The 23,972-nt window shown below is 35.2% G+C and overlaps 1 protein-coding gene across 1 annotated transcript in view; it reads right to left on the bottom strand.

Annotated features, from left to right (window-relative positions):
* PLXDC2 (plexin domain containing 2) overlaps positions 1–23,972 on the bottom strand; it is a 253,379-nt gene that overhangs the window by 52,841 nt on the left and 176,566 nt on the right. The window contains exons 5-9 of the mRNA XM_068212586.1: positions 21,065–21,187; positions 18,156–18,274; positions 10,329–10,428; positions 1,393–1,488; positions 389–470 (exon numbers count right to left, since the gene is read on the bottom strand). Of these exons, the coding sequence (XP_068068687.1) occupies positions 389–470; positions 1,393–1,488; positions 10,329–10,428; positions 18,156–18,274; positions 21,065–21,187 (520 nt within the window). The remainder of the gene's footprint in view (positions 1–388; positions 471–1,392; positions 1,489–10,328; positions 10,429–18,155; positions 18,275–21,064; positions 21,188–23,972) is intronic.

The following is a 23,972-nucleotide window of genomic DNA, read 5'->3' as shown; positions in this document are numbered from 1 at the left end:
AGATTTTACATTAACACTTTGCATCTCCAGGGGGTTAAGTTATTTTTGATGAAGCCAATGATGTAGGGAGAAAATATGATTTTTATTATGGTATCTTCTACTTTTTCTACTTCAAAGGTATTTTAATGTATAACTGAAGAAATAAGAACAAGGGCTTAACTCCTGAGTCAACTGTTTTGACTATTCTTGCCTGACTGGTTAAGTGAAATGTGACAATGATGAGTTGCTAGCGATCACACTTGAGATTTATGTTCATGTGAATGCATATATATGAACCCAAATGTAACAGCTTTTAAAGATGAATAACCTGTAGGCAATGGTTTTGGATAGCCTTTGAGCACAGCTCCATACCCACACACAAAAAAAGAAAAGAAATTTTTTTCTCTACCTTTGGAGTTTACTGCACCAGCTGCAGTTGAAACCAATCTGGGCAGTGACACAGGGACCACAGCTGGTAAACTGGAGACAAGCTGGGATGTAGAAAAACACGAATAATTACATTAGTATCATATGTGTTTCACATAAAAAAACGCACAAGAAGAATATATCTTCTGATTATATATATTTAGGAAGTCAACAGGTTCAGCCACGTCTAAAAGAAGATCCTGAATTCAGTCTGTTACAATGCATCGCACAATTCCATACACAAAGGTACATTTCATCTGCGGTATTCATTCGTATTCCATTTGTAAATGTACTCCTTCTTCCACATCTGTTCATTCAGTTTCGTTCCTAATTTTTTATCTTTTTGCTCAATATGAAGTAATTCCCTAAATCTCTTTCTTCCCTGGCTGTTCTTTGGTGTTGCTAACTTTCAGACATAAGCAGATAATAAGAGTGACAGAAAAATGTGCAAAAAGTATAACTGAATTTTAAAAAAGGAAAAATAGATGTTTCTACTCTTTTTACAGTAGTACAGCTGGCATTTTAAACCCCAAGATTTCTAAGCAATGTAGTTTTACCTTGGAAAAAAGAGCCAGATGAACTGCAAAATATTTGGAGCCATTTGTTTGGGAATATGCCTTTGTGATGTGATGCACAGTACACAGAAGAATTCATGTTTGCATTGCAAGCATGAAAACTGTTCTTTTTTTTTTTTTTCTCAAGGAAATGTATTTAAAGAAAATATAATCATCCTTCTGAAAAAATGATTTGGCACAAATTTCATTCAAAACCTACTGGGAGCTATGTACCTATAAACTAACTTGAGATACATGAAGATGAACTGGATAATGTATCATCCATATGGGAATCTAGGAGAGGATAAATGAATCTGTGATTCCAAGTCCACAGATAAAACAAAATATTTGAAACAGTGTATGTGTTGCTGGGAGGGAGAGGGAGATAGATGCTTTCTAGACCTGGCTCCTGCTTATGTAATGTTTTACTTACTTGGAAGTGGTATCATTTCAACAGCTGAGAGATTGGTAATCTTTGACATCTGTAGCTCCACCCTGTGGTATTCATAAATTGTTCTTCTGCGGACATCTATCAGGAAAGAAAAAAATAAACCATATTTTCTTATTTTTCAGTTTTTAGATTGTGAAAAATAGTGGATGTAATGAATGCACACTGTTCCTTAGGTGCACATAGGGCAACTATTTTTCTCAAGAATATATTTTTAACTTTGAATATCACAAAATAACATGTAAAGACAGAAAATTTTTCAGTGGAGAAACCCTCAGAGCTGACAGAAAAGGTATTTCTCCTGGCAAATAATTATGAAAATGCTGAGTGTGCTCTTAAGTATCTTAGTCACTGATTTAGGCAGAAATTCTAGAGGGTATACTGTCCGATATTTTAGGGTGTATTTCAAATACTTGCTTTCCTTAGACATCTTTCTCAGCTTACAGATTTGAGAGAAATGCTTTATATGCTCACTTTGTCAGTTCTTGCCAAAATGTACAGACAAAACTTATTTAATTGTTTAATCAAATTTGTTAGCTATAAGATGGCTCACATCTAAGTGTACTAAAGTATATTTCCATATTATAACATTATATTAAAGAAGACAATCTTCCTAAACAGCTGTTATGCACAATCTTTACACAGGCTGACTGCACCTGTTTCTCAAAGCAGAAATTCAATATATTCAATGTACTGCTCCGAAGGGCTTTGAACTCACAAGCAACTGGAAGACCCATGCACAAGATAAACGTGAAAATATCACACACCACTTCCCAGAACAATATCCTGTAATGTGTTCTGAAAATTCCAGATTTTATATATACAGTTGCAATACAGACTGGTGGGCTTGTATATTTGAAAAATAAAGTACAACCCACAACACCAATCTGACTCAAAAACGACAGCTTTCTGCTGTTCTGGTTTCATATTTATGTTCTTTTTGAAGGTCTGCTAAACTAACTAAAATCAGCTAAATACAATCACTGACCCTCTGCAATCATTCCAGAGAAGAATTAAGGGTTACATACAAAGGACTAAAAGATGACCCATTCCAGTCTTAGTCTCATGTAAGAGAAGAAAAGGGGCTTGTAGACAGTCACAAACTCAGTTTTTGGAGGTCTTCTATGCTGCCAATCATGTATGGATTAGGGCACACCTTGTTGCTTGAGGAAGCAGCTTTTCTGCCCTCTCTTACCTCTTTAGCTCTCAGGGACAAAAAGGCAGTATCTCACTTACAGACAACAATTCTATTTAGCTCCAAATCAGCATCATTGCCAACCACCTCTTGCAATTTATTTGAAGCTTTGCTATGGCTTCAACCCTCCTGACAGCAGAATTCTCTTTCAGTATGAAATGAACCTATAATTGAACTAGTTTTATGTGTTACCTACAAAGTCATTCTGACTAGTTGAAAGATGGATATGGGCAGGTGCCAAACTTTACCCCAATAAATGCCTTAGCCATGTCCTTCAGACCCACTGGACAGAAAGAGTTTTCAAGACTAAGCTAATTATGTGTTGGGATAGGGAAAATCTCTTGCCTGCTGTAAGGGGTTTATGCTTACAGGATGGTCAGTCTCCTGAAAGCCCAACCAGAGTGATTGTAAAATGTCTTTAAAATGAGCTCCTGCCAGTGCTGAAGGCTGTAATTTTTTTCCACAAAAAATTTTTAACATTCTGTCAAAAAAAAAAAAAAAAAAAAAAAAAAAAAAAAAAAAAAAAAAAAAGCAGCAAGTGAATGTGAACACATAAATTAAAATGCTGGGTGTCGACACTTTGTTTGAACTGCACCTCATCAGTACTGGTACAGACTAGTATTCTATAATCCTGCTAATGCTGAACCTTTCCTTACAGGTTCTTTACAGGGCTTACAAGAAATAAAGAGCTTCTGGCTTTCCAAAGACTCACTAAGAATCAGAGATTCAGGGCAGAGGCACTTTTACCTCACCCAGTGCATGAAATTTCTGAAAAACACTACTTTTAAGAGAATTAAGTGTGTTATATTAAAAAAATTCTAATAATGCATATTTCAGCATAACTGTTTATTCCATTAAATCCCACTGTCTGAGATACTCAAATTTGATCTTTTTCTTCAGAAATATGACTGAGTCAACCACAGGGGGTGAGTATGCATATAAGGCATCTAATGTACGAAACTTACAGAGAGGTATTTGCATAGTCACCTTCTAACATCTTTGTATATACTTGCAGACAGGTGGTTGGAAACGTGAGCATTCAAATGTATCTGCCTTACCAGGCTAGAAAAACATGCAGGCCTAGATTCTTTTGAAAGTATGATTTAAACATGCCATGCTTATATCTTCAAAATGTACTTTTCTCTCTCTATTTTGAATTGTGAGCTCGTTTCCCTTTACAAAATTGGTTAAAAAAACTAAGCTCAACAGGATAAACAGGAAAATGAATACTCTGCCCTCATGCTTTCCCTCTAACCTCTTCACACACTCCTGCTTCAACTCAGGACAGACATTGCATTTCACTCAGGTGGAATTTGTTCTTTGTCTCATGCTATTTAGCTCTTTAACATAAAAGTACTAGTGCAGAATCACAAAGAGCTTATGTATACCTTAGTACAGATGTTAACATGACAAGAATTAGTGAAATAATTTGATGTAGTAACAGATCAATATTTAAGCATCAAGTGCAGGTGTTTTGCTATAAAGAAATGTTACATCAGGTCTAGCAGGGAAGGGAAGAAAGGAGAAGGAGTTTTGTATGCTTTTGAAGTACCATTGCCAGTTCTGAATTTCAGAAAATATGCATATATTGTTCTCCTAGTCATGAAAATATTTTACATTTCTACAAGTCTGGGTTTCTCAAACATGCTTTTTAACTAAATGGTATAGCATTAAATATATTCTTTAATAACTGTCTGTATTTTTTTACACTTGGTTTAATTTGCAGTATGGTTCAGACTGTTTTTTGGTTTGTTTTCATGGCATGTACTTGTGCTGTCTTTGAACACAGGCCAAAGGTACAGTCCCAGCAGAAAACTCTGAAGAAAACACCAGCTACTTGAGGTAAGAACACATTTCTCATTGACTGAGAGATATAACATGGGGGTCAGAAGGTCATTTGAAAGAATTCTTTCAAGGGATTAAGCAATGGATTCGTAAATTATGGATGTGCAAGATTCTGCTGTGACAAAATAATTCTGTGTAGTTTTATCACAGTAGCATTAAACTAAATAATTCGATATATAAGTATTCTTTGAAACAGAACTGCAAGACTTGACTAAAGGTACTCGATAGGGAGAGTACTGTGGAGAGGGAGCAGGGCCAGGAGGGCACCAATGATTTCTTAACATGTCTGCAGGGTCAGTAGTTCATAACAAACTATCCTAAATATGTGTCTGACAGATACAGAATCTCTCTGTATCTTTTCCATTACATAATCACTACTTTTCCTCATACACCATTCCTCAGCTAAAACCTGCAATACAGTGAAATGTGAAAATACTGGAGAAGTCATTCTGAGTTTTTAAATTATATGTTCACACAAATAAAGACCTTTTCCAGTGAAAGATTTCTTGGGAATTTGGATAGGCCATATACCCAGAAATAGCTGCTAAACAAGGCCATATGAATTCATACAGCTCTACTTTCTGTTTTAAGTCTTGCTGATAGAGAAAACACAAATGGTAAGAGGGTTCATTTGATTATGCAGAAGTCAATTTGAAGTAAACAATTTATGAAACATATCCAACAAGCTGCAATCAATTTGTGGAAAATATAAGGCATAGAGAAGGGAGGGGCACAGCTGTTGTGTTATACAGCCACTGACTTTGCTTGACAGGGATGTTGTATAACATCACTGGCTGAATAAAACCTGTGCTGTCACCACAAAAGGTAAAGGAATCAGAATGTCAAAGCATCTGTTCTTAACAGCTTTATATTGCTAAATTTATCAATATTAACTAATTCATTCTTGAGGTACTGACACTGGGACCAAACACCAATGCCTGAAATCCAAACACCCCCACAACTGCGCCTCTGAATATAACAAACATCTAAATCTAGATAAAAATTCAGATTCACTAATTGTATTAATTTTATCATTATCTTAAAAATTACTAACAATATCCTTTTAAACCTGGGAGCTGCACCTGAAATCTATGAACAAGCAAACCAGTGAAGTAGGCTCTGAAAGTATCTGTATGGACAATGTACTAAGAGCTGTTCTGCCATAATGCTCTGTGCCTACCACACATGATTTACTCTGAAACTCTCCATGTCCTTCCAGATTTGCCCCAATATCTGTTGCCAGCTATAGAGCTCCTGGTATAGGATCTAGGTGTGAAAAACTTGCTTCATTCCCTAATCTCACCACGCACCAAACTGCCTCACTCTAAGATCTGTCTGTGGCTGCTTATGAGAATATTTTAAACTTTGATCAACTTGTACCAGTCCTGGCAGTATTGTCATGCTACCAAAGATCAACAGCATGCTCCTGAATCAGACATCTAGTGCAAGGAACCCAGCTGCCTTGATAAACCTTTTTGGACCAGCAGACAAACACGCAGACTGGAGCAGCTGGCTCTGTGGGATTAGTTTCACTGGTGTAAAGAAGAATAAATACTATGATTTTAGAGTGATAACTTTGGGGCCCATTTTGCACAGAGGTAAATGATAACATGGCCAGTAAGGCAGCAGGAAATCAGACTTAATTTCCCAAGTGGTGCTGCACCTTTATATAATAGATATCAGAGCATAAATGGCCAGTGGTCTTTTACTCTTCAGGAAGGCAATCCTAAGGTTCTTTCAGGGGCTTCACTGCTGTAAGCAAAGTGGTGAGACATCTTGAGTAAACATTTATAACATGCAGAGTTGTCACTTAATTATATGCTTGAGTTACACTACATATTGAGTGACACTAATTGCACTGAAACTGGAATATTACTAACACATAGCTCAGCTACAATTTTATTTCTGTACACAGTGTTGTTGATAATTTCAGTGTGATTAAATGTTAAGTTGTCAAGGCATGTATTTCCTAAAAGAGCTGCATCCAATACAGTAGAGGCCAAAATCACAGAGAAGTATGTCTCATTGTGGAGACAGACCTACTACCCATTATCTCTTAGTGCAAGACTGTAATTCACTTGTGTAGATGTGCTGAATCTGGCACTCTCTCTTTTCCCAGTGTATTTCATGGTTTTGTGGAAAACAAACACAATATGGGAAGGGTCTCTGGTGGGGTTTTCATTGCTAAAACACAAAAGTGGGTTGCAGGAAATGCTTTTTCATTTCTACTTCTTGCACAACAAAAAGTTAATTGAAAGACAATAGGAAAGAGCACTGACAGTAACCCTGAATGAGAGGAAAAATGGAGGGAAAGAAAGATGATCATGAAGTTAAAGAGAGATTTTGGGAGTCTGCAGAAGGAAGAGCAAAGGACACCACAGGCAACTGACGGAAGGACCAAGAACAGAATAACAAGGATGGCAGAGAAATAAACAAGAAATAAAAGGGAGTTGGTTGGAGCAGGTGGGCAAGGAACAAAGGTCCTGAAGCAGTGAAGGTGTTTAAAAAAGTCTTGCTGCAGGAGTATGTAAAGCTCCCAGCTTTGTTATCAGCAATTATGTTTCTAGCTGGAAGACATCCATGAAACTTTCTCACTGTGTGTGTTACAAAAGGAAAAATAGTTAGTATGCAAGTGTTCAACCTGTCTGAAGCAAAAGAAATCAGGATGATCACCCTGAATTACACATCAGAAGCAGAGTTCCAGAGCCTGGAACTTCATTTTGTTTACCTGGATAGAGCTGAAACTTTTCCTCAGAAATTAATCAAAGGACCTAGTTTGCCATTTTGCTGTCATATAAATCTCAGAATTATCAGGTTAACCTTGGTGTTGATCAGAAATTTACTTCCCTTAACATATCACCAATCATTCCAAAACACTTCTAGAGTATATACAGGCATATCTATATCTAGATATAAAAGATAAAATAGTGCTAATCTGCAATAATATAAGTGGAAAATAAAGACATGGTCTATAAGCAAGAAGTAGTAGCAGATCAAGGAAATATTTATATTAAAAAAACCAAAACCAAACAGGCATAAAGTCACCTGCCAAAAATCTCCCATCTCCATGCTCCAACTCTTAAAAGATAAGGTGAACAAGTGTATGTGCCTGTGTGCTTTTAGGGGCAGATAAAAGGAGTATTACAGCAAAGTCTTTATATGAAGAAGTATATTAATAAAAATAGGTATGATATTCTCAAGTTCCTCCTTTTAAAAAAGTTCAGAAAATCATTCCTTTTAGCTCTTGGCTCTTCAAGACTTTTCAGCACTCATTAAAATACACTTCTGAAATGAAATGGCTGATCAAAAAGCATGTTTTCTCTTCCCAGAATGAAATAGGTTTGCCTGGCTTTTGAACTCACCTTTCAGAAGTATTAAAAAAGTTATTACCAATCTTTTGGACAGTACATCTGAAAAAATATGATAGTTAGCTTTAAATCTTCTGAAATTACTTTAATAAACTAGGTCTGTTATACTGAAATTTTAGAATACTAAGCATACAAAAGGCACCAAAGATTTTCAGCATTTTTAAAAATTGAGTGGATATATTTGTCCAAACAGGTTTGTGTTGCTCTTAGTGTCCCTTTCCTTTTCAAATGCACAATATATACAGAAAGAACAGACAGAGCTCAAACATGCAGCAGTAGAGTTTGTGGTGGTTTATTTGTATTGTTTGAGGGGGATTATTTTGGCTTTTTTTTTTTTTTTTTTCTTTTTTAATAACTAGCCATGAGCCTAAAGGGAGACTGAGTTCTTTTGATGGAAAAATCTTAGATAAAGTGGGAAGCTAGAACTAGTAGTTATACTTCTCTGCCTTCTCTTGGGTCAAACAACAATTTATATTCTTCCATTGTCTTAAGAAGCCAACAAATAAAGCAAAATAACAATTCTGTCATATCACTTTTTCAGTAATTGACTAGAGCCATGGTTGATTTAATACCTCTGAAAAACAAGAATTCAAGAACATGCATATTTTAAGAGCATCTGATACTGGCTTTCTATAGGCCAACATTATTTACCAGTTCTGTCAAGGTGCTATTATATTGCCTGTAAACATCAATATAAAGCTATTTCATTGAGCACACAATTCTGCTTCAGGAAAATCTACTGTGAAATGATGGTTCCCTTGATTAATATTAGCTCTAGTGTAAGCTGCAGTCTAGCAAAAATAATCATGAATTACCACCATCCACAGAACTGGTAGTTAGGGGCAAAAGCAATGCATTGTAAACAGCAATACATTAATAGTGCTCTCAAAACTGCTGTAGCAGTAGCACATTTTATACTCCTTACCCACATTATAGTCTCACTTCTGTTAACAGAAATTGCCATGTGAAAAAAAAAAAAAAAAAGCTAAAACCAGAATCCTAGTAAGTAACTCTGCATCCATCAAACCCAGTATTATTTACTGGTAATAAAACAAGGTGTTTGAAATATTTCTACAAAAAGAAACACTCAGATTTGAATAAAGACTCACATCTACTATATATTTTCCATACAAAATATGTAAATCTAATACAAGTCCTTTAGTGTTGTTTTATTATGGAGGCCTGATATAAAAAGATATCATCCTGTTGCATCTCTTGGATAGAATTTCTCTGTGACTATTCTCATAAACCATTTGCATAAGTCAATCAACCTAATTTCCCCCAAATCCGTGTTTGGAGCTCTTTGAAATTGAAGATTCGGAAATATTCAGATGATTTACTTGCAAATATCACTCACATTACTGATATTTGTTGCTTAGTTTCGTTTGTTCTGAAACACTCAAAACCAATCCATGCAAACACGGGCGCATCACAACTACCTACCTTACTTCAGAAACAAATTTCTTCTCTCTTAAGTGAAATCTTGGCATGCTACATCCTTCACACTACTCTGAGCTCACAAGTAACAGGCAATACTGAAATATTCCACATTCCCCAAGACAGGAATGTAAGACATAGGATTGATTCGCCCTCATTTTAAAAACTATATGTGACAAGGAGATAGGATGAGCTGAGAGGCCAATAGAACTTGCTTTGTCAGTGTCAGCCCCATCTGCTGTCTGTCTTAAAGCTGGGCTGGATCAGGTCAGTCCTTGTGAGCACCACAGGTCTGCCAGAGTTCACTTTAGGAGAATATGCCTGGAGTCAGCCCTAGGAGAGTGGTTCAAGCACAGCTCCTTCCATCTGCACCCTGTTATTAGGGCTTCATCTAAAACTGATCTTAATAAATTTTCTCTAAATATAGAAGTAAACCCAGTAGACTTGAAAAGTGAACATATTCTCTAATGGCTAAACAACCTCAAAGGGCCCTGTACATAGTATATTAGAACATTGAGAAAGTCACACTTGATCTCCTACTATTTGTTTTCAGTGAACCCATGCAAAGTATAACTGAAGCCAGACAAAACTAAATGCACCTGCACTACTGCTGCCATGACTATGTGAGCTCAAGATGTTATTTAATAACTACATCTCCTCTTTTTTCCTCTCACTAAAATGTGTACATGAATTTGAAATACAGAATAAAGTATCAAGAGCTTCCAGCCTAGATATTTTTGGATACACACGGTTTTTCTAAACAGATTGCTTCTTCTTTACTATGGATATGAAAGCATGTGACAGATAAAGTATCTTATGGAAAACCAAATTGAGCCAGTTGAGAGTTTAATTTGAAATTATTTGACTGGACATTTAATTTTATTTACTTAATTTATCAGCTCAAAAGAAACAATGACAGGAAAAGCCATATTGGGAATTATCAAGCAAATAAAATTACACTTGCATTAACGAGCTGAAATGAGCTAAGTTGTTATGCAGCTAGTCATCCTTGATGAAATCAGCTTATACTAATTTTTAAGCCGCCAAACCATTAGCACCACTACAATTCTACATACTGGGAATTTGCTGGATCCTGTGCACGACCACAAATGCATCTGAAAGTCCCACTTTCACTGGGTGGTTGGTTGAACTTATCTGTGTCACAGCGACAGGAATCTAAAAGACAAAACAGGAAGATATTATTGAAATATTGAACTAGAAAAAAAGATTAAAAATAAAAAGCACTGCCAAAGTGAACATTGAACCAGTGTTACTTAAAAGTCCTAAATAAATATTTTATACAACATAGCACAATAGAACCACAAATTATTTGAAGATAGAAATTACTGGTTTTACTTTGTATTTTATCTCAATTTTCTTTGCATTGTTTTCGCATGAACCCTTAGAGGTAGAAAAATTGTCAATGAGAAAGCAGAAAATGGTAGGAATTTCCAGTAATTTATTACACTCAACTGAAGAAAATGTGGGATGATGTGCTAGTACACTCAGGATGAGGAGGCAACACCTCCTGTCTACTGTTGAACAGAAAAACTGTGAAAGGTCAGCTTGGGATGAACTTATGGCTTAGTTAACTTGCACTGAAAACTGTGTGAATTGTTATCTGTAAAAAGGCTCTGACAGAATGATAATAATGTTTACTATGCTCTTGAATAGCAGGAAAGGTGTTGTGGTAAACATGGAAAATTCCAGATGCTCAATTGCCAATATCTAGAGGAAGAAATAAAAATATGGAGATAGTCATAGACCATTCCAGGCAGGTACCTTAGGGGTAAAATAAGCCACAGCTTTCTGTGAGCTTCCCATGAGCAATTTCTGCCAGTTGCTTCTTTCAGATATCTTATGTTTGGACATCTTACTTTTCAAAGCTGCCCTTCAATTAAGCAGGAATTTCTAGGCTGAAAACAGATGGAACTAGATCAAACGTAAGAAACTGAGATACAAGGTATTAGTTTCGCTAACTCAATAGCTTGCTCTGGCTTTACTTGTGTAAAACTACAAAAATTATATAGTTGGCCAGTATTTTTCACATAGCAGAAAAATGCTGAAATAAAAAGCTGATTATTCACCCAATGACTGAGGATTCAGTTCTGTCTACGTGACAATAGCATGATTTCTGGCATTTGAGTTAAGCATCAGTAGTTCTCCTTGTTCCCAAAATACCTTTTAGTTTTGCTTTTTCCCAATTACACTGGTAGGTAAGTAAGTAATAAATTGTCATATATTTCCATTCCTTTTACTTAATTTAGTGACTGTTTTTTTGGGGGTTCTTGCACACATGATCTGGTGTGGTACAAAAAAGGCTTGTGGCATGCTGTCAAAATGACAGCAGAAAGAAAACTGGCTTGGAAATACTGCTAGCAATACATCAGCTTAAATTTGGCTTATATCAGCTGAGCTCAGATGCAGTTATTGGATAATATGACAGAAGAAGGCCAAAAGCCATATTTTCAAATTCTTCTAAATTTTCTGCAGCATGAAAGCCTAAACAAAATATGGGAATTATTCATAGTCTCAGAATACTGCAAAGAAAAGCTTACATTAACCATTAAAGAAACTGTCTTAAAGGATTTTGAGGAGGATACTCTAGACAACCTATTGACAGTTAAGTTAGAAAAAAACACTGATGAGGAGGATGGAATGACTTTCTCTTCAAAGTTAGAGAGGAAGCACAGCAGTTGAAGAAAGGACACAGAGTGTATTTAGAATTGGCATTAGTAGGTGTGTGACAAAAGATGCTGGCAAAATGGTCATCTTAATGCATAAATTGTGTCTGATGCATGAAAAGGATTACACTCATTTGTATCATGTGAACGTAAATCAGGAGAAGTTGCACTCTGGTCTTCTCGAATAAGACTCCTTTCTTTTCTTTCTTTTTATTCTAGTGTCTTTTCACATGTTTATCGTGAATTTTTGAATTACTGAACAATTTGCATCTATCCCTCAAAATATAAAAAAAGCAAGGTATTTATTTTTTTGTTTGGTTTGGTTTTGTTTTGCTTCTGGGAAGGAGTGATGAGTACTAAAGCCACAAGTGAGGGGTTTGGGTATTTATTTTATTTTATTTTATTTTATTTTATTTTATTTTATTTTATTTTATTTTATTTATTTTATATTTTATTTTATTTTTTGAAAATAAATTTATTTTCATTAAAACCTGGTTCAGACCTTGAAAGTTAATAAAATGATGAATGACTCAGCGATATGTGGTACTAAAACAGGATGCAGCAGGCAAGTTGAACAGAAAATATAGAGAAAAACTTAAAGAGAAATTAGAAACATTTGAAGCAGATGTAACAATGGATTTTGCCGAAATCCCTGCAGGTGTCAATACTCCAGTGCTGGGTATTCTACTGAGAGCAAGGAACTTTCATAATGTTTTCTAAAACAAATAGGAAAGTAGTAGGGTTCAGTCTAACAGAAACAGCAGCCAACAGCTTGGATCCATGTTTTAGAAACAAGGCGAAGAAGCAAGAGCTTCTGTAAGATCAAAAGAGAAAAATTAAATAAGAATAGTCAGCCCTTCAAACTGAAGGGCAGCCTGTGTGAAACAATCATACAGTCAGAAATGCAGTCAAAGTAGAAGGCAATCCACAACCCAGCAACACCCTTATTCTCCTGAAAAACTACAGTGTCATTATACCTGAATTTACAAAAACATATATTAATTTTTAAGGTGTGGAAAAAGAATTTGGTAATGTGTGTACTGAGTGCCATATTACAGGTGAAATCTTTTGTATGAGATGTCAAGATAAAATGAGCTTTTTACCATATGCTACCTGATTAGGAAACATTCCCTTTTGACAGAAAGCTTATAGTAAATATTAAAATAACTTATGGAATATTACAGCAAAACATAGCTAGCAGAGAGCTGCTGTTCTGGATTTCTCACCTGAATGGCAAGATATGACATAACAAGCTGACATGTTAAATAGTTGAGCAGAGAGCTAGGAACCTGCAAGTGATTGCTAATGGTTTGCAAGGATTTTACAGCATTACCTTCATAGAATGGCTTTTAGCTAGAATAATTCTAAACCATCTGTTAGCTCTACCACAGAAAATCTGATCTTTTGTGTTGTACAAGTCACCAGTTTATTAATAAACTTCCCACACTACCACTGAGGCCATTAATGTCTATATTTTGTATTATATACTTCAACAGTAAGGAGAAAGGTATTTAGAATTTATGCTGAATTCTATGTATCATTGGGATCTGTAATCTAGACAGTGTTTTTCATCAGACTTCTCAAATGTTATTTTTTTCAATTGTAAGTTCATACCAGAATCTTATTCTTCAAAAAACGATAAAATCATGGCCTACAAACTTATTCTGAAGGAGGTGGTAAGCATGTTGCAACTACTGCCCCACTTCAAAACTGAGTCAAAGATAAGAGCCAGAGTATGTTGCAAAATAAAAACTAGGAATACAATAATAGTATTTATATATTTCATTGCCAGTTTCCCAAGTAGTAATTAATTAGACCACAGGCTAAATCGTATGAAAATCAGTAGTTTCAATTTGTGTAAACTGACCACCTCAAAAAGCAAAAATCATTTCCATGTCTGTATTATTGATAACAATAAAAGAGGCAAAGAAATGCCAAGCATGTATAATACAGGCAGAATACCCTTTCACATTATGAGATTTAAAAAAAAAAAAAATGTGCTTTTTGTGGCTTTGTGTTTATTTGGGGTTATTTTTGGTTATTGTTAGTTTGGATTTTTTGGGGTTTTTTTATTTTTTATTTTTTTTTTTTTTTTTTTTTTTCAGGAAACAGTAGCAAGGTTTGAATTCTTGTTACTGAAAACAGAGTATTTTCTTTAATGCCTAGCAGGGGCATCAATTTTATTTAAGTGCTAGTACTTAATAATTTTCATTTAATTCTGTCTCCTTCATAGAATAGAAATTCATTCTACTGCAAGCCTCTTTTAGAATTATTCTCCAAACTTACATATTGGACAATTTTGAGCAAATATTTTAACTTTAATAATGGTTTCTGGATGACTACATAAATAGAGAGTCATTACTATTGAAATGAACAGAGATCCTTCTCTAATGATATTAAGAAAAATATCCTAAACAATTAACAAGACCTATGGAACCGTTGCCTGATTTGTTCTGTATTAATCATGGTTAACAAATAAACCAAATATTACACTAAGAAACATTAGCTCTAAGCATTAATGGGAAAAGACTATATAGAATAGTTATTTTGTTTAATAAGAAGTGAAACTCTTGAGAATTGAAGCTCGGTGAAATTTAGAACATAAGAAATGAGTATTCACTACAAATACATAAAAAGTATACCTTTGCCAAAATTCTTTATTCCTGTGTTCTGCTGGCTTGTTTGCACTGTAATGCATTTCATGTGTAGTAGAGATACAACAGTAAAATTTTCATGCCAGCTGACATTTCCTGACATATTGACCATTTGCCAGAATACTGAGTTGGTGTAAGTAAAGTGATATTTAAAATGGAAGGTGCATGCACTGTAAACCAAGTAAATTGCTAAAGAAATAAACATTTTACTTGCTATAGGACCTTGTTATATTTCAAATTGTTTTCACATTTTGAAAACTTGACCATACAGCTCCTTCTCCTAAAAATTAACTCTTCTGAAAGATATTCTGGCATCTCTACATTGATCTTTTCTGATGGTTCTGCTCCTTTTCTAACTTTAAAAAAAAAATTTGGATAAAAATTGCGAATTTGAGGTTGCTTTCTATTGAGGAAATCAACAGAATGCAGAAGACTGGGCAGAGCAACTCCTTTGGTATTCAGCAAACCTCCGCTGGGATCCTGTCTTGGTGGTCAACACCAGATTTATGAGGCAGCAAACTTAATTTGGGAACAGGAAGACAGTGAAAAAAGGGACTCTCAAACTGTTTGAAGAAATAAGAAATAAAAGGTAAATTTACCTAAAGTGCATTAGACATAAACACCCTAGTTGTATCCGCTTTAAATGTATATTCATAGTTATTTTAAAGGTAGACTCTTCTAGATAAATGCCTGGTGTCACCAATACAGAGCCCCTGTGAGATGCTTGATGCTGCTGGCAGCCTGTTTGCTGTATTTCTTACACGGTGCTCCAGCTTGGGGACTTTCAATGACAATGCCATGAAGATCTCTCAGGTTTGCCATATATCGCTGTCATTCTTGATGAACTGTGATGCTAAAGTAAACTGGCACCAAAAAGACAGTAGAAATTTTGTGCAACTTTTAGTCATGCTAGCAGCACTTACATATGTAATCTTACTGGAGTTAATAGGGCACCTGACGACATGACTCAGCAGCAAGAGAAACGGCTCCATATGGAAGGACTTCCTCAGAAAGCAATGGATTCAGCACTGGAAAGTAAATAAATTCCTAGCGAGGCTTATAAGAACTAGGACCAAATTAAAAATGATAAGTGACATGTTTGTTCTTTTCAGACAACTTGTGTCTGATCAGTGATTGGCATTCTTATTTAATTTTCCTTATTTATGTGAAAAGCTAACATAGTGGTAATGGAGTAAAGGCTGCAAATAAAGACTGTAGTTGTCTGGAAAACTCAGCCTCAAACCCATTCCCCAAGTAATTCTGATGGAATATATTAGTTGTAACTTTCTAAAATATTTAGAAAAATCTTTTGTCAAAAGATTTACAAATCATTAATACATTACTATTACCACATTAAAAAATATCTTTCCTCAGTTATGTCAATAGCTTTAAAGTAATGTTTGGAAATTCCATTCAGGACCAGAATAACTCATGAGAGGGGATGAGTTCAAAGATTTACCAGTAGCAAAAAGCATGTTATTCCATTTGCAAATTCCAGTTTTCTGTCTCAAGATTAATGAAAAGAACATTAATGAGTCCTACCCACAAAAGCAATGTGGTTTTGGAGGAAGCTTCCAGTAGTGTAATGAGAGCAAGCAGCCTGTGCATTGTAGCTCAGAAATTGTTCATCCATGGATTAGATGTTACACTTCCCCGCAATTCTAGGAACCACTTGTGGAAAAGGAGTGGCCCATTTACTCCTCTTTTCCTAAATGAATAATGTTTTCAATTACCTGACACTCTGCATCATCCTTTTCTTTTGTGCAAAATGTATGCCAGATGCTTTCAATTTAGAGCAGAAACTTCTATCACGCATATTAGACTAAATTTGCACAGGGCTAGATAGTAACAGGGAGTGCAGTGCATCTCATAACCAGGAATAGAAGTCTCCTGAAAATGTCACCATTTTAATGTCAGAATGCATATATATAGTTCTTGACAAATTTATCTTCAGACTAGTATCTGTCTCCACCTCTCTAGGTCTTGAAGGTAGGAAATTTTGTGCAGTCTTTAGAAGTTTTTGCTTTTCTTTAAAGAGTTATCAACAACAAGAGATAACCAAAGCTTTTAGTGCACACTCTTTTGGTCAGGTACAGTTAAGCTCCATTTTCCTAAGCAGAGTAAAGGTTACAAGAAGTTGGATTCAAAATGCAAATAAATTGAATTTTCATAGATGAAGACTGTAAACCTGCACCTAACATTCAGAAAAAAACCAAAGCAGACTTTGCATCAGCATGTCTTTTATAAGAAAAGGAAAGCCATGCACATGGGCATACCAGAAGTTTGTTGTTTCTACAACACTGATCCAGTAAGAACATCTTGCAGCAATCCTTTTCCAAGCTGCAAAAGACATCTGTCTTAAATGAAGGTATGACTGCTTCTAGTAGGAAAACCCAGATCCTGTCTAGCTTGCTAGTGAATGGCAGAGGAGTGTTATCATTTCTGCTTCATTAAAGGTGCATAGCTACAACACAGGCACAAAAAATGAGCCTGAAGGCTCACAAGTGTTTTATACCAGAGAGAAGAGAAAAGAGATTTCTCCAAGTCTGGACAGTTGGTTGTATCGCTCATTAGAGTTTCTTACCATAAGGAGGATAACTGAGAGTTGCATTTTGAAGAGAAAGTCACAGTGTGCATACCAAACAGATTAAAATAAACCAAAACAGAACAAAAAACCCAAACCAAGCAAAACCAAAAAACAAACAAAAAAGAAGACATCATTTTGTCACTAGAGATTCAAGCTTGTCTACTTTCTGATTCTTATTTGCATGAATCAGAGAATCACAGAATACCAGACTGAAAGGGGACCTCAAGGATCACCTGCCCCAACCTTTCTTGGCAAAAACACTGAAATTCAAATAAGCTATAGCTAAATTCAAATAGGCTATAGTTTCCAGAGCTCTAGCAACTGTAGGAAAAAAAAATTACTCAAAGCTACAACGGGAATTCTGAAACACTTGGAGAATGCACAAGAGCCCATTTAAGACAACATACTGGCGCTACGAAGGCAAACCAAATGGCCCCAATGTAAGCAACTTTATCACCAAACAGGTGGAAAACCTCAGAGCTAGCAATACAAACCAGTTATTTCTTGTTTCAAATATATGAACTTTGAAATATGTGAGTTGCCAAAAAACTACAACTGCAAGGAAATACGTGACCTTTCAACAATAACCATTGATCCTAGAGTATTTTGAAACGGGTCAAGATTGGGTAAACTAATTGAAAAAATTAGATCCTGTCTTTCAAAACCCATGGGGAATTTACTAAAAGCCCAGGAATTTACTGAACGTTTAACACTCACAAACATCCAAAAAGGCCCAGTTGAAATCCAGGATTAGTACATTTGTGTCATGTTGATGTTTTTAAAGTCCATTATATAAACATAATTTTAACAATAATGTGTAATTTTAACCAAAACAGTGATCTTGTAAGCAGTATAATGAAATGTTATTATATAACTGATCTTTCAAAAATCTTCCCTCCCCCCCAAAAATATAGGGAAATTCCTGACATGTACAAAGTCATTTGTCCACTTAAATGACAATTCTCAGACCCAACTTACTTCTTTGTAGCCGAAAATGATACGCCCATCATTGAGAAGGGTGGCCTGAAAAGTGAAACTCCCCAGGTTGTAATTATCCTGCAGATGTACATGGTCCCACTGGACAACTAGTGCTGTGCCTGTGAACCCCAGAGTGGGGGTAGAGAGGCAAGAGGAAGAAAAAAATGTGAGAAATACATTAACTGACTGTAGGAAAAAGTACTTCACTGCAGTTACTTGAAGCAAGTACGGTGATTTTTCTCTTTCTAGCAACTTTCAGCTCCACACCTTGAAATGCCAAAGATATTACAAACACAAACTGAAACTGAAATTCTCTGAAATGTAGACACCACAGTGCCACACAAGCACTTCAACTACTACTAAAGCAAGAGTGGTCAAATATCTTGTTTGAAATCGCACAAGAAATCAACTAAAGGTAGGATCCAGTAGTTCAGGTGTGCTGCCATTACCATTTCTCTGCAGTGGCATTCTTTACACTCTATACCTAAATCCTGATGGCTTTGAAATGTGAAGTGCCAACAGCATTGCCTGCTTAGTAAAAGTTATTATTTCAAGAATTCAGATTCTTCCATTAACTATGCATTAATTAAATAACATTTTTTTTTTCTGCATGGTGCAATCCCTTGCTGAGGTTCTGCAAATTGAGAAATGTTAGGTGTTGGCAATAAATAAACGTAGTTTAAATCAAACTCACTGAGAAGTCACAGACGGGGTAAATATTGAGTCTGGTATGCAGAGATTCAGTTGCAAAAGCCTTGTTAATATTCACGGAAGTTCACTGGCTGAAGATGCCCTTACCACACTAAAAATATTTCTCAAGCAACTTGCATACCCTGTGAGCATATTTTACAGATGTTAAGACACTTATCACCAAAACTGTGTTTACTGAAAATAACATTTTCATCTTTACATGCCTTCCTCAAAAACTTCTCTTTTTGGCACTAATGGGAGTTATGTGCTTTCATTCAGACTTTAATTTCCTTTCTTTGTAGAATGTTCATGATGGGTCAGTACATATTCAGCTCAATATACTTTTGATATGTCCTTGAAAATCTTTTGTTACAGATCTGTGCTGCAACTGTCAAGAACACATCTTGACAGGGGTAGTCATGAAATTATGAGCATGCAAATTTTGGGTCCGTGCTGCACCAAGTCCAACACATTATTGTCCCCTGTATTTTTCTGTATAGTAGATACTCATTAATTGTGCACACAGTGCATTTTTTCTTTTGTGACCACATTCATTAACTACTTTCTGAATATTTATTTTATTGCATTAAATTTTATTTTAAATGTAAATTGGCTTCTAAAGTTATTAGAGGAAAATCAGCTAGAATTTCTTTTGGTCAGTCACTGAGTACTTCAGATCATTCTATTCCAGAAGCTTTTATGTAGATTTGTGTGTACCTAAGTTCCTTGCAGTTAGCTCCATCAGTGAGAATTTGATGGATCCCCACACTCTGTGCTTTCCCACTACAGATGCTGCTTTATGGCAGAGCACTTATTCATGGGGACAAAGTACACATGAGTAAGAAATAAGGTGCCGAAGACACAATCTGCTCAGTTCCTTTTTACTTGTGTTAAAATAGAAAATTCTTTATCCTGAAGCCTATGGAGCTCAAAAGATGATGCATTACACATGAAGAAGAATTCAAAATCTCAAACAACAGTTCAACCTTGTAATGAAAGCCATGTGATACAGCCTGGTACACCTGGTGTGAAGATTGGAGGTCAGGATTACAATGAGAATTAGCAATATCTTTTCCAGAATCCTTAGATTCTTTAAGTAAAGATGACAAATCTCTGGCCAAAATGTTAAATAATTTAAAATGTGAAAATTATATCTTTTTCTGGTTCAAAATTCTTCATGGAAGGAATAGGATTTTCTCTTGTAAGTATTTTATTGGATTTTTAACAAACAAACATTGCAATGACTAGATTGTAAGGAAAGGTTATGACTAGATGTAAAAGATACAGAATACATTTTGATAACTGATCTAATTAATTAAAAATACTATTGGAAATATAAAATGTTTTTGAACCTGCTAGCAATTTTTGCTTAAATTCACTATAAATAAGCATTCATAAAATAGCATAGCAGTATCCAGGACAATTTAGAAGTCATGGATGCCATGATATTAATTCACAATACTAAACTCTCTAAGTTTTAACTGTCACTGTAGCTGATCACTGAAGGCCTGAGGTAAAGCACCAGATGCCTTTTAACCACATAGGGTATGTTTCTAAAATATTGATTACAACTGACTTCAAGAGAAATATATCCACACATTCAAGGGCTTTGAAACTCCTCACAGAGTTTCAAGTACAACACTGCAGCTTGCCTTTTCCTTTTTCAATCTTTTTTACAAGGAACTGTTGAGAACTCGTGGTGTAGATGAGTGTATTGGATTCCAATTCTGGGACTCCATAAACACTTAATCATTGACAGGTTTATTAACCTTATCCCTGCCCTGCTTCTGTGTATTCTTGCTATTGCACTCCACAAATGCTATTTTCATTTTAGGTAGTGGACAGATGGTATCCACTATAAATACTTTGAAGTAACACTTTGAATTTACGCTGTTATATAAGACAGATTTACCCTTTTAAAACTGATAAAATGCATTGCTAGTTTGAGTTTATGTACTTCAACACCCAGATGATATCTGCTCAATTAAGAAAAGACATTCATGATTTTTTACTGCGTTCTAAATTAATAATTGCTTATAGATGTCAAGTCACATGCTCTATACAGCCTCTAAATTAAAAACAAAAAGCAAAAAAAAAAAAAAAAAAAACAACAAAAATAACCCAAAAAACCCCCCAAAAAACCCTCAATGCTTCCTTCTGAAATAGTTATTTAGGAAAATAGGAAGAGCCAAGGGATAAAGACAAGTACTGCTACATACCATTATCAAAGTATCTGACTGTTGAATTTCTTGACACACTGGGGTCAAAATTTGCCATTAAGGGTGCAATATATTGAGTAGCTGTTAGCATTCGATGCACAACTTCTCCAGTATAAATGAAACCTACAATAAAAAAAAATTGACACCATTTCAGTAAATTCTGAAAAGATTTTAAGAGAATGGCAGGTTGAATTAGGCATTGCCAGAGCATTAAAGGGTCATCTGAGAGAAATTAATCCCGGCACAAATTTTATAGTGAATTAAATAAGAGCTGAAATTTCAGAAAACATCTGTGATGGCTGCCAGAAAAACAAGATCCAAAATGAATAATGGAACAAATAGTTCAAGAAAGCTTTTTACTGAAATAAAAACAGTGAAAACTCAAGGAAGAATAACTCCAGTTAAGGGCAAAATGCAAGTATGTGGCACTATGAAAGTAAGCCATTTACCACCAGGCATATTCCATAGGGCTTTCTTCCATACTATCCAAAAATCTGCAGTTTGTTTTGCTTATGCAATTTGTGACCTCTTTCAAAGTTAGTCTAACCCTTTTTCATATTTCTAGAGACACAGAATAAGGGACTATTTCAGACTAGATATGACAACCTTTTTAAAAAAAAAAAGATGAAAAGTGGAACAGATAGGACTTTTTCAGGTTTATAATGCAAGTAACATTTCTACAACATTCTCTGCTGTCTCAGGTCTCACTAGTCTGTCCTATTCATCCCTGAATTGACAGTACTCCTCAGATCAATAGTGGCCTTCTTTCATCTGAAGTGCTCATCCAAAAGCTCTTACTGGTTTGGAATTGGAGTCCTTCCTTTGAAAGAAGACCAGTCATCTATGGTGAATACAGTAACTCTGCAGTTTTCTTCAAAGCAAACATCAGTTATATTATAATGACAAGAACCTTCTATTTTAAATAATAAACGGCCTACAAATAAACCTGTGTTGTTAAGGTTTGCCAACTCCAACTGGTTAATGGAACTAATTATTTTAAGTGCCCCAGATGAAAACTTGACTTAAAAACTCCCATTGCCCTAGAATGAGTCTTTTTGTTACCCCTTGCCTTTAAGTTAATTTGAGCTACAGGCAGATCTTCGATAATGATGTTTGCATATTACCTCTCCTCCTAGTGTTCACCAGATGGTGTCTTATGTTTTTGTTTTTTCTACTTCCATTGATTCAATGAATTAGTTTCCAACAGCAAACATCTCAATAACAAGAATAATATTAGAGCTGAAAATTTTCTAACATAAAAAATGTTGTTAGAAAGACATATTGAAGAAATATAATTCTTTACTGGAAAATTATAGTATTATTTTCAACACTAATTATGCTGGTTTATGTTTCTTTTTCCATTTTCAATCATATTGAAAGTCTCTCTTCTTCTACAAAACCTTTCACTGCCAAGGCCAAGAATTCCTTTCTTCTTACATTTAGTATCATGGCAATACAACATGTGATGAAGAAGCCTATAAATCTAACTCTAAAACACAATTGTGAAATTCTAGAACCAAATATGAACCTGATCTAAACTACTGTTAATGTATAGTATTAAAAACTATTCGTGTGCAACCTCACTTTCTTAACAGTATCTCCATCCTAACCAGTGTGAGATGAGATGGTTCATTAACAGATTTGTTCAATAGGATATAGGAAATCTCTGAGTGCATGAAAAAATAAGTTTCCGGAGTGCTTTAGGCATCCTTCTACTCCTGTACTCTCCTGAAACACACAGTTAAATGCTTGACAACTGCTCATGGAACTAGTTCTAGAAGTCATAAGATGCCATAAACAAACAGATAAACGAATAAGGTGGTTCTCTGGAGTAATTCTCCTGCATGGCTGCTTATAAATAACATCTTGTTTTATGAAGTCAGCTCTTGTGGTGGTGATAGGGGACCTAAGAAAAAGTCATCTGTGGGGAAAATACAACAAAAAATTCAGAGATTTGCAAAGATTTGGCATCTGACAAAGGGGTGACCTAAGAACTGGGATGTTTTTTCTTCATTTAAAATATATCAGTGTATTCAAAAGATACAGTATTTTAATATCTGGGCACTTACTAATGATTAAATTTATTCTTTGGATTAAACTAAAACTTTTTTTTTAGGGGACAAATTGGGAGACTGGGGGGCAGATTCCTCCAATTGAATATCTAAATACCACTTTTCTCTTTTGGTAATTCATAGGGAGAGAGAAACACCAGTTTAGAAAGAGAATCTGCCCACACATATTTACAAGTCATTTATAAATGTGAGCTTTCATAATATATAAGTGTGGCTGATTTTTATTTTAGGACAGCCAACTACCTTGCCAAAATATAGTCCCTGAAAGGCATTTTTACTATTTCCTGCTTATTAGTGTTTGCTTCTAAAATGTCACTCCCTTGATAAATAATCCCTTATGCTTATTTAGGCATTTTTAGTAAGTATTATTACACAGAATTCTATTTCATACTATGTGCTGCTTATTGTCCCTGTGGACATCTGCATACATATTTTAGCACAGTTGTGGGTAGGTCTATAACCTTGAAACCATTCCTCAAAAATATTTTGAAGACAATACAAACAAAACCTTTGAATCCATATTAGTACATTATAATTAGCCTTAACAGCACAGTACTTATTCATCCCTTGTACAATCATCCTGCACTTACACAGTTTCCTTTCATGCTTTCATCCCATTTACAGTATAAATGTCACCCTTATAACTAATAATGAGGCAGATACAATAGGAAAAGAAAGGATTCAATTGTGCTGGAACACTTAACTAAGTAAATCAGCCCAAGTAATTAGTAACCACAAAACGTATTTCGAAGTATTTGCCGGATGCAGCTCTACTATAGACAAAAATGGAAAGCAGGAGGTGGAAGATAGCTGGGAAGCAGGCAGGCCTTGCATGA

The sequence above is a fragment of the Anomalospiza imberbis genome, chromosome 1 (assembly GCF_031753505.1).
Source record: "Anomalospiza imberbis isolate Cuckoo-Finch-1a 21T00152 chromosome 1, ASM3175350v1, whole genome shotgun sequence".
In the NCBI taxonomy this organism is placed as follows: domain Eukaryota; kingdom Metazoa; phylum Chordata; class Aves; order Passeriformes; family Viduidae; genus Anomalospiza; species Anomalospiza imberbis.
This window is presented reverse-complemented; position numbering and strand designations above follow the sequence as displayed.